General features: G+C 38.7%; 1 protein-coding gene across 1 annotated transcript in view; it reads right to left on the minus strand.

Moving 5' to 3' along the window:
- Positions 1-17,056, minus strand: part of cdc73 (cell division cycle 73, Paf1/RNA polymerase II complex component, homolog (S. cerevisiae)) — a 229,812-nt gene that overhangs the window by 153,938 nt on the left and 58,818 nt on the right. The window contains 1 exon segment of the mRNA XM_052011073.1: positions 3,241-3,305. Coding sequence (XP_051867033.1) covers positions 3,241-3,305 — 65 coding nt within the window.

Consider the following 17,056-nt stretch of genomic DNA (forward strand, 5'->3'; position numbering starts at 1 on the left):
CCTGTCAGCAAAAACCAATGCAGACAAGGGGCAAGCTGATCAGCTATTCAGATAATCAGTCTTTCCAATTTGTACTGGAACTAGTCAGTTCTGATGAAAGGTCATGAGCTTGCAATCTTTACTCAGTAACAATAATGTTATCAATCTGGCTGAACAACCAACCAGATCGACAAGTTCTCATAAATGCAAAACTAGGAAATAAAAAACATAATTTGTGGTTACACCAGAAATTCTGCAAATGCTAGAATCTGGAGCAATACACACAAAATGCTGGAGGAACTCAGGTCAGGCAGCATCCATGGAGGGAAATAAACAGTTGATGTTTCAGGCCAAGACCCTTCATCAGGAAGAGGGCAGAAGCAAGAATAAGGTGGGGGGAGGAGCACACGCAGGCAGGTGACAGGCGAGTCCAGGTGAGTGGGGGGGGGGGGGGGGGGGGTGGGGGGGGTGGGAGATGTAATATGCTGAGAGGTGATAGCTAGAAGAGGCAAAGGGCTAAAGGAGGAATCCAGTAGGAGAGGGCAGTGGACCATGGAATAAAAGGATAGAGGAGGGGAGGAGAGGAGATGGGCAGGATTTCAAGGCGGGGGAAGGGAGCCACAAGTGTAAGGGAAGACAAAGGAGTGAGGGGCAAGAAAAAGGGGTGGGGTCACCGGAAGTTAGAGAAATCGATGTTGAGGCCATCAGGTTGGAGACTCCCAAGGTGGAACGTGAGGTGTTGTGGCTAGTAGTTTAAATATTTCCCACAGAACTACATTAAAGATTGAAACATACATTTAAAATGAGGATAGAGAGCCAAAACCTCAATTTTTAAAATGCATTATATTTTTAAGTATTTACCCATAGGAACCTCAATAAAATCAGAAAACTACTTTTTTGGGACAGGAAGTTTACAAGTGATGATTAAAGCATAAAAATCACTTAAAGTTCATGACTACCTAACTTATTCTAACATTGCTGTTAGGGATAAAGGAGTTACGGCGTAGCCACTGTTAATGTTAAAGAGAACCAGTCCTCAAGCTATTTCAAATGTAACCCCTGCAAGCAGTAATCACTTAGTAAAACAAGAAATAAAAAACACAGGAAACCACAATATACAAATGGTTAGATAACTGGACTACATTCAAACCCCCAGGATGAGATCAGAGGCAGCTTCAGACTGGCTATCTTACCGCTTAACATGATCATGGTCATACTTATCCACCAATATTTGGGATGTTCGTGTATCCAGAGAACCATCCCTCAATGCAGTGGTAAAAGGCAACTGTTTAGGGCGTCTTGATTCCCAGAAAAGGAATTTGAATATTTAGATTTGTTCGAGAGTTGGGATATGCTCCCATTGTAAACATGTAGCTCTACAGAACCACTGCTCTAGACCCAAAAATATTAGAGGTAAATTATCAAGTTATACATTATGGAAACAGGCCCTTTGACCCAACATCCAAACCAACCGAGGTGCCTTCCTGAGCTCATCCCATTTGCTTGCATTTGTCCCAGATCCCTCTAAACATTTCCTGTCCATGAATTAATCTAAATGCCTTTTAAATGCTGTAATTGCACCTGCACATACCACTTCCTTTGGCAGCTTGGTCCATATACCCACCATCCTCTGTGCGGAAAGACCTGCCTCTCCAATCCCCTTTAAACCTTTCCCCTCTAGTTTTAGACTCCCTTACTCTGGGGGGAAAAAAAAGACTTTAACTAAGCCTCTCATGATTTTATAAACCTCTATTAGGTCACTCCTCAGCCTCCTTCACTCCAGGGAAAACAGTCACAACCTATCCAGTCTTGCATCATAACTTAAGTCCTCCACTCCTGGCAACATTCTTGTAAATCTTTTCTACACCCTCCAGCTTAATCATATCCTTGCTATAGCATGGTGATTATTCAATTGTAATTACTGAAACTGTATTTAACTATTGGTGCTAGCTGAGAATGAAAATTCAACATTCAGAGAGATTCTCCCAGGAAATGTTTCTACTGTCTCCTCTGCATGTCTGTTTGTTGTACATCTATAGCTCCAATTTCCAACAGGCTCATTCAAAGTCACAACAACTTGTTATTTTAGGAGATTGTGATAGAGAAGGCTGCTAAAGAACTGACCGCAACTTGCAGGTTCACCACTATCTGTGCATGTGCACATTCTGACAATTACTGCCATTTCCATTAAGTAATTACAGCGAAAGCCAACAGCTTCACCCATTTCAGCTGCAAACTCTAGGCTATTAAATTTCTCTATTTCCTACAGATGCAGTCACTACTGATTTTATGCTGGATAAATATTTTGATTGGAAACCATTTGATTGTTTAAGTAGCTACTTGTTAACCCTGTAACCTAAAATTAGCTGAACAATGAAAAGACCAAAGTTAAAATTATCCCCCAGTATTCCTGCAGCTTTGCACTACTTTTACAATGGATCCACAGTGTATAGAGATTTGGCCACATAAGACCATGCCATGTAAAGCAAAAGGGAATGCATGAAGTATATGACATTAGCCATTATGTAAACTTTTTTTCGCCTGGTACTCTTGTCCTCGCTGGAAATGGAGAGAAAGTTAATCATCAGAGTTCAGTTTCCTTTACCAGAAATTCACATTATACATTTCTTGCAGTTTTCACTTAAGAAATAACGCGCAGTTTCGTAACTGAGCTGTTTGTCCGAAACTGAATTAATGAGTGATAAATGCTGCAGTGCTACTTGTCCAGAGAATCTTTTTTTTTATTTCACAGTTGCACCACACTTCTAAACACCTACCATTATTTTATGTTGATGCAATCTGAGGTGCCAGATGAAAGAGCAGTCCCATCACTCTATCTACCATCAAGTGCACCCTAATTCAGTTTCCCCTTGCATACAATTAGCACACAGGGTTAGAAGTAAATGATATGGCTATAACTAACTAATTATACTGTATGTGCAAAATAAAATTATCTTAAAGTTGTACCATTAATAGATAAAGCAGCATTTCCTTCAAGAATGCATACTACTTCAAGCACCTTCAATTAAAATTTAAGACTTTGAGGTAAACAATGCAATTAGTCTTGGTAAGGAGCTCATTTGTTGTTATTCAGAATAAAAGAAAAAGTGTGCAAAACTGTCTTTTAAATGCAACTTAGTAAGGGCAGTTTACTGTTTCTCTTCAAACCTATTCAATCTAAGCATAACAAACCTCGTGCAAAAATGTGTACATTAAATCCTAAATATTTGCTCTGTTTGAAGAACGGGAAACAACACTTACCGTCACAGACTTCAGTGTCATACCGTGATAGGTGCCCATTGTATCGATTTTGAAACCTTCCGTTTCTACAAAAACAGATCAACAATTTAAGGTCATTATGTTCTAAACAAAATATTACACCCTTGAATCATACAAGTTATACAAAGTGGTAAATTTAAAAACTTATCCACATGTACAGAATTCACAGATAAACTAACAAAGCAAAACCATCTCATAGATTTCATATACAGGTACGCATTTTATTCTGTCCTAAATGGGACAGGACAAGGGCAACAGTTGAAGATTCGAAGAAAGGGGTATAAAGACAGTGTGAGAGAGACATTGCAATAATACAAATCAAACATCAACGTGTACTCATTAAACACTCAGATTGTGTGGCTGCCCCGCAATCATTCTCTATCACAAGAAAAGAACATGTTTATTGATCCAAGAACATGTTGGGAGCTGAACAATGCAGATAACAAAGAGCATGATTCTTTACTGAGATACCCCAACTGAGTAGAATGGTGGGAAGTCAACTGCACCACCATTCTGTCATCCCATTTGAGATCAGAAAGCACAACACAGTTGGAATCAATGTGGTACTCCTGGTTTGTACAATTTAACTGCACGTTAATTTTATAAAATGAGATTTCACTGCCGCAGCTCAAGTTTACTGAATGAGGTGTCATCTTTATTTACACTGCTGTGCGTCTATTATTTCTCTAATTAGAATAAAGGCAAAAATCTTATCTGAAAAAGTAATAAAACAAGCTGGATTAACATAAATGTCCCTAAGTATTCTCTGAAACAGCTTGTTACTTTAATTATGCAACCAGTCACAATTAAAACTACAACTGCGATGCACAAGATAATGAGAAATTCCAAGATGAACAAAAGCAACAATGCATATACATGAAAACATCCTAAATGCAACTCCATTTTTAGCTGTGAGTGACCAGTATTGGTCAAAAAATAAATTTAGTAACTTTGTTTATTTTGAAAGCCAACACTATTACTTGTCTTGTATATCAAATCTGTTACATACAGATTTCTGCAATTGCCCAATTATATTGCTTTGTTTGACTATGGCAGAATTTTTATTATTTTATTCAAATTAAATCTAGTCTAAATGAATAAGATGCAAAATGTTACTGCTGAGGATACATGACAGCTTGGCCACAAGAAGGTAGATCAGAAAACACATTACATGTCCTCCCCAGTTTATGAGCACCAACCTATGTACAGCCTATACATACAAACAAGTGTTTGGGAGACCAGTGGGGTGGATTTGCCGGCTGCTGCAGGGCCTCAGGCATCTTCTGCTGTGCGAGAACTCAGCTTGTGGCTGCATTTCTGGCTTACAAACTGTGTGGTTAAGAACAGTTCACAGGAACAGAACCCTTTTGTAACCTGGGGAGGACCTGTATCCTCAAGTTTTCCATATTTTTGCAGGTGGTTCCATTGTCATTGTTTAAATTTTAAATACTTTAAGCTGATGGAGAATTTTATTACTGTTTATTTTCTGTGTAAGTAAAGTTAATAGTTTGAAATAAGCCTCAAGAGGTGGGCTTTTCAAGCAGGAGCAATTGAGTATTGTGGTTGGGGGGGGGGGGGGGGGGGGGAGCCAAAAATGGCCCAACAAAAAGCCTTTGATCATCACTGTAGATGGATTTGTTTGTTTTGAATCAAGGAGAGCAAGATACTCATTGCAAGGAAATTTATTACTTTTCTAGGCAAGAGTTTGAATGAGTTAGAAAATAGTAGAGTAAAACTATAGATTGGATTCCAAATTACAAATACAGTTTACACAAACCAAAGTGTACCGCCGTACTATGGACTTATTAAGGATCTCAAAGTACCAGGGAAACAAGGTTAGGTATTAGATCCACAGGCTTGGAATTCAAAAAACTGGGAGGCATCATTTAAGAGCTGGAGTCAGGCCTTTCAGGAGTGAAATTAGAAACATTCTACACACAAGAATAAGTTGTGGAACTCTTTTCTGCAAAGAGCAATTGATGCCAGATCAATTGTTAATTTTAAATCTGAGACTTGTCTTTTGTTAACCAAAAAGGTATTACGGGAGATGGCCAAAGGCAGATGTATGGTATAAGGTCCCATTACAGTCATGAATAGTCATACAGTCCAAGGAACTAAATGACAACTTTTCCTGCTCTTATTTTCCTATGTTGTCATGGTCTAAAAAGCGATTCCTGTTAACTTAAGAACAATGGACTTAAGCTCATTTTACTTAGAAGAATAGCAGATTCTCATTTTCTCATAAGAGCCTTACTGTAGAATTTACTCTTCGACATTTGCAAACATTCAAAGACAACTCAAAGTACTGAAAAGTAAACAATGGTTTTTTTAAAAAAATTGAACACTAAAACACACACACACACACACGCAAAACAATTATCTGTCACTACATTCAAACCTACTGACTTAAATAAACAAAAGGGCTAACTTGGCATTCTGGGGACAGCTGTTTCTTCCCATTGATATCATTGGGGCTGCTCATCAAGCAGATTGCCCAGCCTGAGAAATGGGAAACCAGCAGCCATCTATACTGTTTGTGAGATTCCAAAAGGGAGTCCACTGACACAGCGCAGGGATCAAGGGAGCAAAGCTTCAGCCAGAGTTTAAGCAAAAGAGCTGGGTCATCTTCCTGGCTGTAGTACTGAAAACTTTAGCTCCGGATCTAGTTGAGCCAGGTATGACCAGGTATCTCCTACCCATCAAAGGAAGGACAAATCCAATCCAGCTAACTATCATGGTTTACTCTTAATCATCTGTGATATCATGGAAAATTCCATCAATAATGCCATCGAGCAAGATTCACCATAAAACATTTAATTACACCTGAATACATTGGCCGTTTTTGACCTGGTTAGTGGGCAACTGATTTCAAGATGCTGTATGCATTTCAAAGCTGAGTTCATTGGCAATGTTCTGTTACAATGTAATTTGCAGAAGAACAGCACAACTTCAACATCCATATTTACCTGTGCATGTCAACTTTGGAAAATGCGGTTTTCCAAATTATTCTACTCCATGGCAGTATCTCTAAGAAACTGACATGGCAAATAAAATGATACAAATGTCTGTTTTGTATGCATGAGAAAAATTACAAAATGGCTGTAACAACGTTTCCAACGCAGATTGGATAAATCATTCTATTGGCACTTTCTACAATAAAACTATATAGTCACTTCTTGAAAACCTCTTTCTTTTATATATTTCACATTACTTTGAATATGGACACATTCCCTATATAGGACAAGATCAATGTAAACACACTTAAGATAGATACATGTAATTAGCATTAGTATTTAATGAGAAATTATTTGGATCCGTTAAGCACTTTTTAAAATTAGGACATTCAAAACTACTTGACAAGCAGCAAGGTCCTCCCCCCGCACTGACCAGATAGATAGGAAACTCCAGCAGTCCCACCATAAGAAAGATAAATAGCCAGATAATCTGCCACGACAGCATCACTTTAAAAGATAAATGTTGGTCAGGACATCTGGAGACAAATCCCCTGCTGACCTTTGAAAAGTGCCATGGGATATTTTGATGGTTTTTTTGTTCATTTATCGCTTCAACTGAAAGACAGAACCTCCTTTAGTACAGCATTCTCTAAATACAGTACTTAAGTTTCCCTCTGGATTCTGCGCACAGGAGTTCGAACCTACGGTCATCTAACTGAAAGGCATGTGAACTACTTCTGAGACACAGCTCACAATCAATGTAATGCCCTGTTAATTTAACTGGAAGAAGTCATATTTCAGGGAAAGTGAGAAATTTAATTAGGTTGCAGTAAGTGTTACAACTCTGGCCTACAGTCACTTAAAATGTATTTTATCCAATTCTAAATGATATCCAAGAGTGAAGGAAATATTTTTAATGCTATATGCCTTGCTTTTCATTACATTGTTTTATCATTCAACCAACAATTTTTCACTTGTAAAAACATCCTTAGGGTTTGAAATTTTTCTCTGTGGGCTGAAGGGCCTGAATTGTGCTGTAGTTTTTCTACATTTCTAAAAAAAAACCCTCTGAGGCAGAGTTTACATTTTTGTTCATTTTGCTTTAAGAATGCTGTATCATGTTTTCAAAATTCTCAGAGGGGTCTTTTCTTAGAAAACCCCTTGGAATCACAGATAACTCATCTCTGCTCCAACTCTCTGCATTTTGAAGTAACTCATGAGGCTGACAGGATGGGTAGTTTGTGAGACAATGTGGTCCTTCCAGCATTTACTTTGGTGTCAAGTATGCAAACGGCAGGGTCTACCCAAAGGAGTTGATCAAATATAACCAGGCTCTCAATGCTGGGGATGTCGGTCTAGAAGTGGATTTAGAAGATGAAGCACAAACAGAAGTGATATTATCTTTCCAGTTCACCACGTGCCTGCTGTTAGCAGTCCTCCTCTCAGAAATATACAAAAGGTAGTAACAGTTTTCTGTTGGGTTCCAGGCCTTAATCTTCAAATATCCTTTCCTTCAGATAACCAAAAGCTGCGCTGGCACACCAAAGGAATTGGTGAATTTGATCATCAGTGTCTGCCTTTGGTGAGAGGTGCCTGATGAGATTGGCAAAATAACCCAAATTTTCCAAGGTCTCATTGTGAACCTTTATTGTCATAGGGAAGACTTGTATAATGGGAGCAGCTTAGTAAAGGACTTGTTTTGGAGGTCTCAAGTGCAAGACCCTTCCTCTCATATGCTTCAATGAATGTGCTGACGATGACTTGGAGCTCAGCCTTCAAACTTGAGCATAGACGAATGTTGTCTGGAGACTGCAGTTCAATTCCTGAGGTTTAGAGTAACCTTGGATCATGAATGGAGATGATGAGGATTAAACGGTTTCCCTATCTGTTCTGCAGATAAGTTCCATTCCAGCACGAAGCGTGTTGGACATGAGAGGAGGCTTTGTGGTCAGAAAGACTGACAAAAACTGCCCGGACAGTGACACAGCCTTGCTTGACACCAACCTACACAGAAACTGGATATGTTGTGGATCCATTGCTAAGGACCAGGGCTCACATAAGATTATGAGGAAAATGAAAATGTAAAATGGAGATAAATTTTAGGAGACTGCTCCACAATCCTTTCCTATTGATAGAGCCCAAGACTTCAGTGAGGTGGAAAAGGCCACAGAGTGGTTGCTGCTGTCCCTGCATTTATCCTGGAGTTGTTGTGAGGTGAAGATTATGGCCATTGTACATCTAGATGTATGGAATCCACATTGTGATTCACAGAGCAGCTTTCTGGCCACCAGGAGGCAGCAGTTGAAAAGGACCATGCCAATGATTTAACTTGTGGCAGAGAGCAGGGTGTAGCTACTGCAGGATTTGTCTCCTTCTTTGAACATGGTCAATAATAATGGTGTCTGAGGTTCTCTGGCAAGTACTCCTCTTCCCAGAAGTGGGCAATGAGGGTGTGGATTTGTGACTGAAGTTCTGACCACAAGGCCTTGATTTTCATTAAGCAAATGGCCTTTTCCACCTCTTGTTGGTTAGGTGTGGCAGAAAGGTGGGATCAGATATCTGCTGTGGGATATAGTCAAGGATGCTCACGTTAAGGCCAGAATTGCAGTTCAGGAGATCTAGAAGTTGCCCCTTCCAGAGAGTGATGATTCCCTCTCTGTCTTTAATAATACCTCCAGTCAAGGCTTTCACTGGGGTGGGACTTCAGTTTGGGCCATAGATGGCCTTGATAACACTGAAGAACTTGAACATGTCATAGCCATCAGTAAGTTGCTGAACCACCTGTGTTCTTTTGGTCAGGGAACTTTTGCTCGACTTCTGCCTTCATGTGTATACAAGAGCTCTTTTCTCCCCCCTTGAGGCATGGTGCAGCATCCAAGGTTAATTGGCCTCCATCTGCCAGTCATCCTCATCAAACCAATCTTCATTCTTCTGATACAAAAGCAAAGAGTCTAATCGTAGGTGCTAATGGTGGTGCATTTTGCATTATCAACAACAGAAAATTTACATGTTTGTTCATTTTGCTTTGAGAATAACTCATGCAGCTTTCAAAATGCTCATATAGACTACAGACCATTTGTTTGGGGAATGCACTGGTCTGTGGCATTTTCGCAGTGCAAGAGGCCAGAAGAGTAAAAGTACAGGTGGAAATGCTGCAACAAAAAGAGCATTCACAATTACAGGAAACGAAGATTCTACCATAAAATTATTAAGGTAAACTGTCCCAGTCTGTAGGTGTAATGAACAATTTCAATTTAACTACTTTTTTTTACGTGGAGACTAAGTCAACATATCTTTGGTTTATAAAATAACCAAAAAATTCCAAATTTTTTCCAAATGCCAATAAAAATGGAAATGCCTCCATAATGAACAAAAAATTTTAAAAACAGCCTTAATGTAATAAAATATCCCAAGGTGTTTCACAGCAATGGTTAAAAATGTGATGCCAAGCCACATAGTGATCTGAGGAGAGGAGAGGAAATTAAAGAGCACAGGGTGCAGGTAGTGAAAAATATAGCTGTTGGTGAAGAGCAGAAAACTGGGGATGCACAGAAATCCAAAATGAGAGGACTGGAGAGATCCTGGAGGATTGGAAGTGGTGCAGAGAACTGAAGAGGAATTAATAATTTTAAAATTGAGTTTCTGTTATTCCAGGAGCCAATACAACTCAGCAAGTACAATTGGAACTCATGCAGTTGGATGAGTTTTTCATGATTTCAAGTACATGGAAGGTAAAAGGTTAGCTGGAAGAGAACTGCAATAATTCAGAAGTAACAACATACATTGCTGAGAATTTTGAGACATAGGTTAATTACGGAAGTGAAAGCAGCCTCTCTTGGTACCCTATGCATATCAGATTGAGAGCTGAACTCAAGGTCTCCTTTAGGAAGTGGTCAGATCCAGAGCAAGAAGCCACCCTTTTTGTCAAGCTGATCTGTGAGGATTTTTAAAAAATTGTTAAATAGAATGATCTCTGGAAATTGATATGATGACATTCATCTCATTTCTGAAACTTTACAGTAAAGAGGTAAATTGGCAAGAATATATACCCTCACCCCCAAAAGACTAATTCTACAACTAAGGTGAAATTGTCGAGAAATTAAATCTATTTGATTATACTTTTACTGATACACTAGAAAACTACTTACACCAACTAGGAGTTACTAGAAGGGTTTCATCTTGCAGGCATTTTGCTACAAAGTTGCACAGGAGAAGGTAGGATTGGTGTAGGAACAAAGAAGGTTGAGTGGTAGCCCTGATATTAAATAATGACATAAAGCCATAAACTGAAGGATCTTAGCTCAGATCATTAGATCTGAGGGGCAAGTTGCTCAGAGGGTGGTGGGTATATGGAATAAGCTGCCAAAGGAAGTGGTAGAGGCAGGTACAATCACAGCATTTAAAAAGCATTTGAACCAGGTACATGGATAGGAAAGGAATAGAATAGAGGAATATTGGCCAAATGCAGGGAAACAGGATTAGTGTAGATTTGCAGCTCGGTCGGCACGGACAAGTTGGACCGAAGGAGCTAAGCAGAAGCAAGAAGCAGGTGGGGGTTGCACACAGGCCCTCAGATGGTAACAGCAATGTAGGGCAGAGTAAAATTAGAAGTTTGTATAATAATGGTATTGCAACAACCGCAAGACATTTTAATCTATAAATTACAAATTTTAATCAGCAAAACAAATTATTGGGAATGACATCAAACAAGCAATTCCTAACTTTTAAATAATACTATGTTTCCAGGTAATATACATCCCTCCAAAATCAAAAGATCAAAGGAAAAGATTTATAATGTTGCCCAAAAATAAGTCTGAGAATTGTGAAGATTTAGAATTCAGCAAAGGAGGACCAAAGCTAGGAAAGGAAACAAGAGTACCGCAGTAGGCTAGCAGTAAACAGAAGCATAATGTACGAGCTTCCATAGATAAGAGCAAGAGAGAAAACGAGGACCTAAAGACCACTTAGCCTGGAATTTATTATTAAAGAACTAGTAACAGGACCTTTGCAAAATAACAAGGCTGGGCAAAATCAACATGGATTTATGAAAGGGAAATCTTGTTTGACAAATGTTTTCAAGTTTTTTGAAGTTTTAAGGGTTAACTGATGTGGTGGTTTTGGAGTTTCAGAAGGCCTCTGGTAAGCTGCCACACAGATATAATTTAAAAACAAATCAGAACAGATGATTTTGGGAATAATATACTGGGTATGGATTGAGGACTGGTTAACACACAGAAAACAGTCAATAGCAATAAATGGGTCATTTTAGGCTCAAGGACCAATTGGGTGCTGCATGGGTCAGTACACTGGCCTCAAACATCCTCAGTCAATATCAATGATTTGGGCAATACAAAGTTTGCTGATGGTACAAACCCAACCGTGAAAAGGATGCAGAGAGGCTTCAGAGAAATATAAACAGTTTAGATGAATAGGCAAGGACATGGCAAAAGCATATGATGCAGATAAAAAGGTTACCAACTTTAGCTGGAAAAAAAGAAAAGTTGGAGCAGTTGTTAAATAGCAAGAAATGGAAAGGTGTCAGAGGGACCCCGGTGTCCCAACACATAATCACTGAAAGTAAGGTACAAGTTCAGCAAATAAATTGAAAGGTAAATAGTGTGTTGGCCTTTACAGCAAGAGGATTTGAGTAAAGACCTTTTGCTCCAATTTAATGGAGTACTGGCAAGACAGCATCTGGAATACTGTGTATAAGCCTTGTTGCCTTACCTGGGAAAGGATATGCTTGCAATAGGGAAAGTGCAGCAAATGTTCAGATTAAGTCCTGAGATGTTGCATATGTTGTAAAAGGAGAGGTTAATCAGCCTGGGCCTATAATTTTGAGTTTAGAAAAATATGGAGTGAATCGTTAAAACATGTAACATTTCTTCACCTGGATGGCAGTGAATCTTTAAAGCTCTCTACCCAAGAGGTGTATACTCAAAACAGAGACTGATAGATTTTTAGATATTAAAGGAATCAAGGGTTAAGGTGGGAAAGTGGTACCCTTTTTATTGAAAGGCTGAGCAGAATAGCTATCTCCTGCTTCTGTTTTGTTTTTACATTTGTAGACAATTTAATAGAAGGATACAAGATCAGGATGGATTTAGATGGGGGAAAGAAGTTTCAAGGACAGGAATGCAGATTTCAAGTAATGATCAAAAATACAGTAAGAAAAGAGAAATACTAGTTGAATAAAGGAATATGTAGTTATGATCTGGAACTCACTGCCTTGTAAGGACAGTGGAAAAAGTCATTAGGGCCTTCAAAGGGGATTTGAATGGCATTTGAGAAAATAATTTAATGTGATAAAGGAAACATCCATCTATCTCCAATTTACTCAGCGACTGAGCCTCTGTACCTCTCATGGTAATTCATCACCCTTTGGATGAAGTGATTTCTTCTCAGCTTTGTCCGGAACATCTTTGAGATTATGACCTCTGATTTTAGACACCTCAGCCAGGGGAATCATCAATGGTAGAGGAATGGGACTGACTGTATTGTACTACAAAGAACCAGTAAGGACTCAATAAACTGAACATCCTGCTTCACGATTTAATAATGCCCATGAAGGCAATATAATTTTTTGTTACATTATTTGTATGGTGCCTTTGCAGCCAGAAACTGGGGGAAAAAAATTAACTGATGTAAAGTAGAAAGAGGTCAAATCTTGATACACAGGTTGCACTCAAACAACTTTAGTGGACAAATACAAGTTTTGTATTAGCAATGATATAGCAAGGGATCAAACTATTTTCTGAAAAACTGCTTAAGCTCAAGACCACAGAAACTTCTCAAACTGTTTAAAAACCCTTTTGCACAACAACAAGTAAACTTTCCAAACAAGATTATACTTGTACTTCTGCCTTGAATATCAAATGTTAACAACTTCAAAGAACACATTTCTTGTGAAGAAACTGTGCCGCAGCCATTTATCCCATGGCCTGTTAATTACTTTAAAACATTAAAACTTCAAACTTACATTGAAGAAATCTGTCCAAGTTTGCACAAATTATTTGAAAACAACAAACCTGGGGTTCCATCAGCAAGTCCCTCTTTCAACAGCGAAAGATTCAAATTTAGGTTTCTCTACAGACTTCTTCATTCCACTTAATTGGAATGTAGACTTTACATACAAATCATTTTTTATGATCATCAAAAAAGAGGCTAGGAGGCATCCACGAGGACAGTCAATTTCAGGATTTAAAGTTGAACACAGCTTCCACATTTTCTCCTATAAAAGTTCAATTAAGCAAATCTCTTATCATAACTTTGAGCCCCTAAGCCTATTCTCATCATTCTGCCAATACATTATGATACTTTAAAGCTTTTTAAAAATGCAAAAAATGCAAACAATATTCCTCACCAATCGATGCATTACAAGTTCCTCAATTTAAGTCAAACGTTTTCTAAATTGTAATAGATGCTTAGCTTTGTTGATAAATAGGCAATGCTTTTTTGTGAAAATATTTGAAACTTGTTGACAAAAAAGATCCAAGAGAACTTCAATGTTTTTAATTAATTGTGTTTTCATTCACATTTCTATTTTTAAATTTCTTTAAAACATTTTTTTGTGATTTTTACTTCAAGTTTAATCACCACTAAATGTCACCAACAGCCTTTACAGCCAACGCAGCTGGTGTTGATGTTTTGCCAGTTGTTAAATCATTTTTGGAGTGGGGATGGGACCTTCTCACTGAAAGCTCCGTCAGCTCAAGCTGCTGTGGACAGCCATCATGATTGATAAACACAAGCAAAGGGATGGGAGCTAACAGAGAGCAATTCCTGACAGAGAGCAAGCCAGCACGAGCCTCCCCTCCACAGACTCTGTGTATACCTCTCACTGTCTGGGTGAAGCAGCCAGCAGAATCAAAGACCCCACCCACCTGGGTCATTCTCTTCTCTCCTCTCCCATCAGGCAGAAGATACAGGAGGGCATGTACCACCAGGCTCAAGGACAGCTTCTAATCCATGGTAAAAAGACTATTGAACAGTTCCCTTATACAATGAGATGGACTCTTGACCTCACAATCTACCTTGTTATGACCTTGCACCTTATTGTCTATCTGCAATGCACTTCCCTGTAGCTGTGACATTTTAGTCTGTCTTCTGTTGTTGATTTAACCTGTACTACCTCAATGCACTGTGAAATGAATTGACCTGTACGAGCGGCATGCAAGACGAGTTTTTCCACTGTATCTCAGTACAAGTGACAATAATAAACCAATACCAATAACCTGGCTCACTGAATCAGGGATAGAATCTTGGCAATACAAACACAAGCAAGATCAACAATAAATGAAGTAGGTGAGAATTCTGCAGATGCTTAACTATAATGTTCCAAATTTCTTTTCATTTCAGTACCATAACAGATGCACAATACTAATTAAGTTCTGAACTTGTATCCATTGGTATGGAGATCTGAACTGAATCCCACTGCAGCAGCTGGAAAAATTAAATTCAAGTAATAAATACATTGGAATAAAAAGCCAGTGTCAGATTTGTGGTCACCAGTAATGTTTAATTACCATAGAAATCCATTTGGTTTATCAAATCCTTCAGGGAAGGAAATCTGCCATCCATATAGTTTATTTGAACCATGATCCATAGCAATGAAGTTGCTCTTTGGCTGACCTCTAAACACAGCAACCTACTCATTTTAGGGGCAATCAAGCAATAAATGCTGGCCTAGCCAATGATACCCACATTCTATGAGTGAATAAATTAATATTTCTTTAAATTAGAAAGGCTCAAGTCTGCTTCCACATTTAGCCTCAAAGTCTCATCTCAAAATGTTCCAAAAACATGCATAATTTTTTTCCTTGATAATGCAGCTTATGGATACAATTAGAAAAATATTCTGCCAAGCTGGATACTGTCATGTTGAAATTAGCTTCTTTAAAATATGCAAATTTCTGCTACAGATGAGGGAACTTGATGCTGAATACATTAAAATTAATTGAAGGTGTCATGTGTTGCATTTTGTGAAAAGAGGACTGCCATTAGGCATAATCAAAAATAACTTTAAAACCTGCTTATCTAAGCAGTCCTTGAAAGACCAAACCATTCAGTTTGAGGAAACAGAAGTATCATGTTATAATCTAACCATACATTTGGCAGATGGCACTTCACAAATGTAGCTACAATATTAATTGGTTAGTAACCACCATTATCATTGCAGAATCCTGGCTTCATTAACGACTCCAAAGTACATTGAACATTTCAGTGTTGGTCCTTGACTACGGTCAGCCACTTACCAGATAATGAACCTCCAATAACATTAAATTACAAAGTATATAACTTAGTGGAGCAACAGCTGATTGAATGGTTTGAATTTAGTGGCCCATGTCGTAGCAGAAAGTAGTTATGAAGGCTGACAACCTGTTAAAACTACACATAAATAAAAAAAGACAACATTTGCCCTCCTGCCTCAAACAGAAATGTCTTTCTTGTTATTTGACCTCTAAATTGAATTATTCTTTTTGACTTTAACATTCTTTCATTTACTTTCTGGGTCAATGATAACTGTATCAACTGCAAAGTAAAATTAACTGAAGGAAGAGCTAGCAATCACCAGGAGCTAGCAAATTGAAAGTTTTTTGTCAAAAACAAAGACTTGTTTTTCTCTCCCATTTTAATCCTGTACTGAGCTCTAAAATCTAAGCTCAATATTGTATTCTTTCACATGAACCAGGCAAAATTTGCATCGGTGGAGTAATATTTGCATTTATCATAAAAGATCATCTTTTTTCAAAAAACTTTCAGTATCTTGTAATATCTCTTCATGAACAAATCCATACAGTGGGTAATATGGTGATTTCCTTTCTGAAATAAAAGCAATGCCCTTAGTGGCCAAACAGCCAGCAGTTAACGTTACACTTTACAGCACCAGCGACCCAGGTTCAATTCCGGCCACTGTCTGTAAGGAGTTTGTACGTTCTCCTCGTGTCTGCATGGTTTCCTCCGGGTGCTCCAGCTTCCTCCCACATTCCAAAGACGTACAGGTTGGGAAGCTGGGGGCATGCTATGTTGGCGCCGGAAGTGTGGTGACACTTGCGGGCTGCCCCCAGAACACTACGCAAAAAGATGTGTTTCGACGTACATGCGACTAATAAAGAAATCATCTTTTATCTCATCTTTTTCCAGTATGCACAAAGGGATGAAATTTGCAGCCGATTAGGAAACATTTTCACTGCTTCAAGTTGAACAAAGTGTAATTTTTTTTAAACTAAAAGATAATTAAATCCAAAAAAAGTCAAATTGACAGCAGCCCGAGATGACAGTTAGACTGAGGAGGGGTGAAAGATGACAGGTAAATTGCACAAGGTAGGGGAGAGGAGTGGGGTAGAGTCAGGAGAGAGTGGTAGGTGCATAAGCCAGAAGACAAAGGAGCAGAATTAGGCCATTCAGCCCATCAAGTCTGCTCTGCCATTCGATTTATGGCTGATTTATTTTTCCTTCTCAACCTCTCCCTGCCTTCTCCCCGTAACCTCTGACACCCTTACTAATTAAGAACCTATCAACCTCCGCTTTAAATATACCCAATGACCTGGCCTTCACAGCCGTCTGTGGCAATGAATTCCACAGATTCACCACCTTCTGACTCAAGAGATTCCTCCTTATCTCAGTTTTAAAGGGACATTCTTTTATTTTGAAGCTGTGCCCTCCGGTCCTAGACTCTCCCACTACTGGATACATCCTCTCCATGTCCACTCTATCCAGGCCTTTCAATATTCGGTAAGTTTCAATGAGATCCCTCTCATCCTTCTAAACTGCAGCAAGTATATGCCAGAGCCAAATGTTCCTCATACATTAACCCTTTCATTCTTGGGGTCATTCTTGTAAAC

The sequence above is a fragment of the Pristis pectinata genome, chromosome 3 (assembly GCF_009764475.1).
Source record: "Pristis pectinata isolate sPriPec2 chromosome 3, sPriPec2.1.pri, whole genome shotgun sequence".
Lineage (NCBI taxonomy): Eukaryota > Metazoa > Chordata > Chondrichthyes > Rhinopristiformes > Pristidae > Pristis > Pristis pectinata.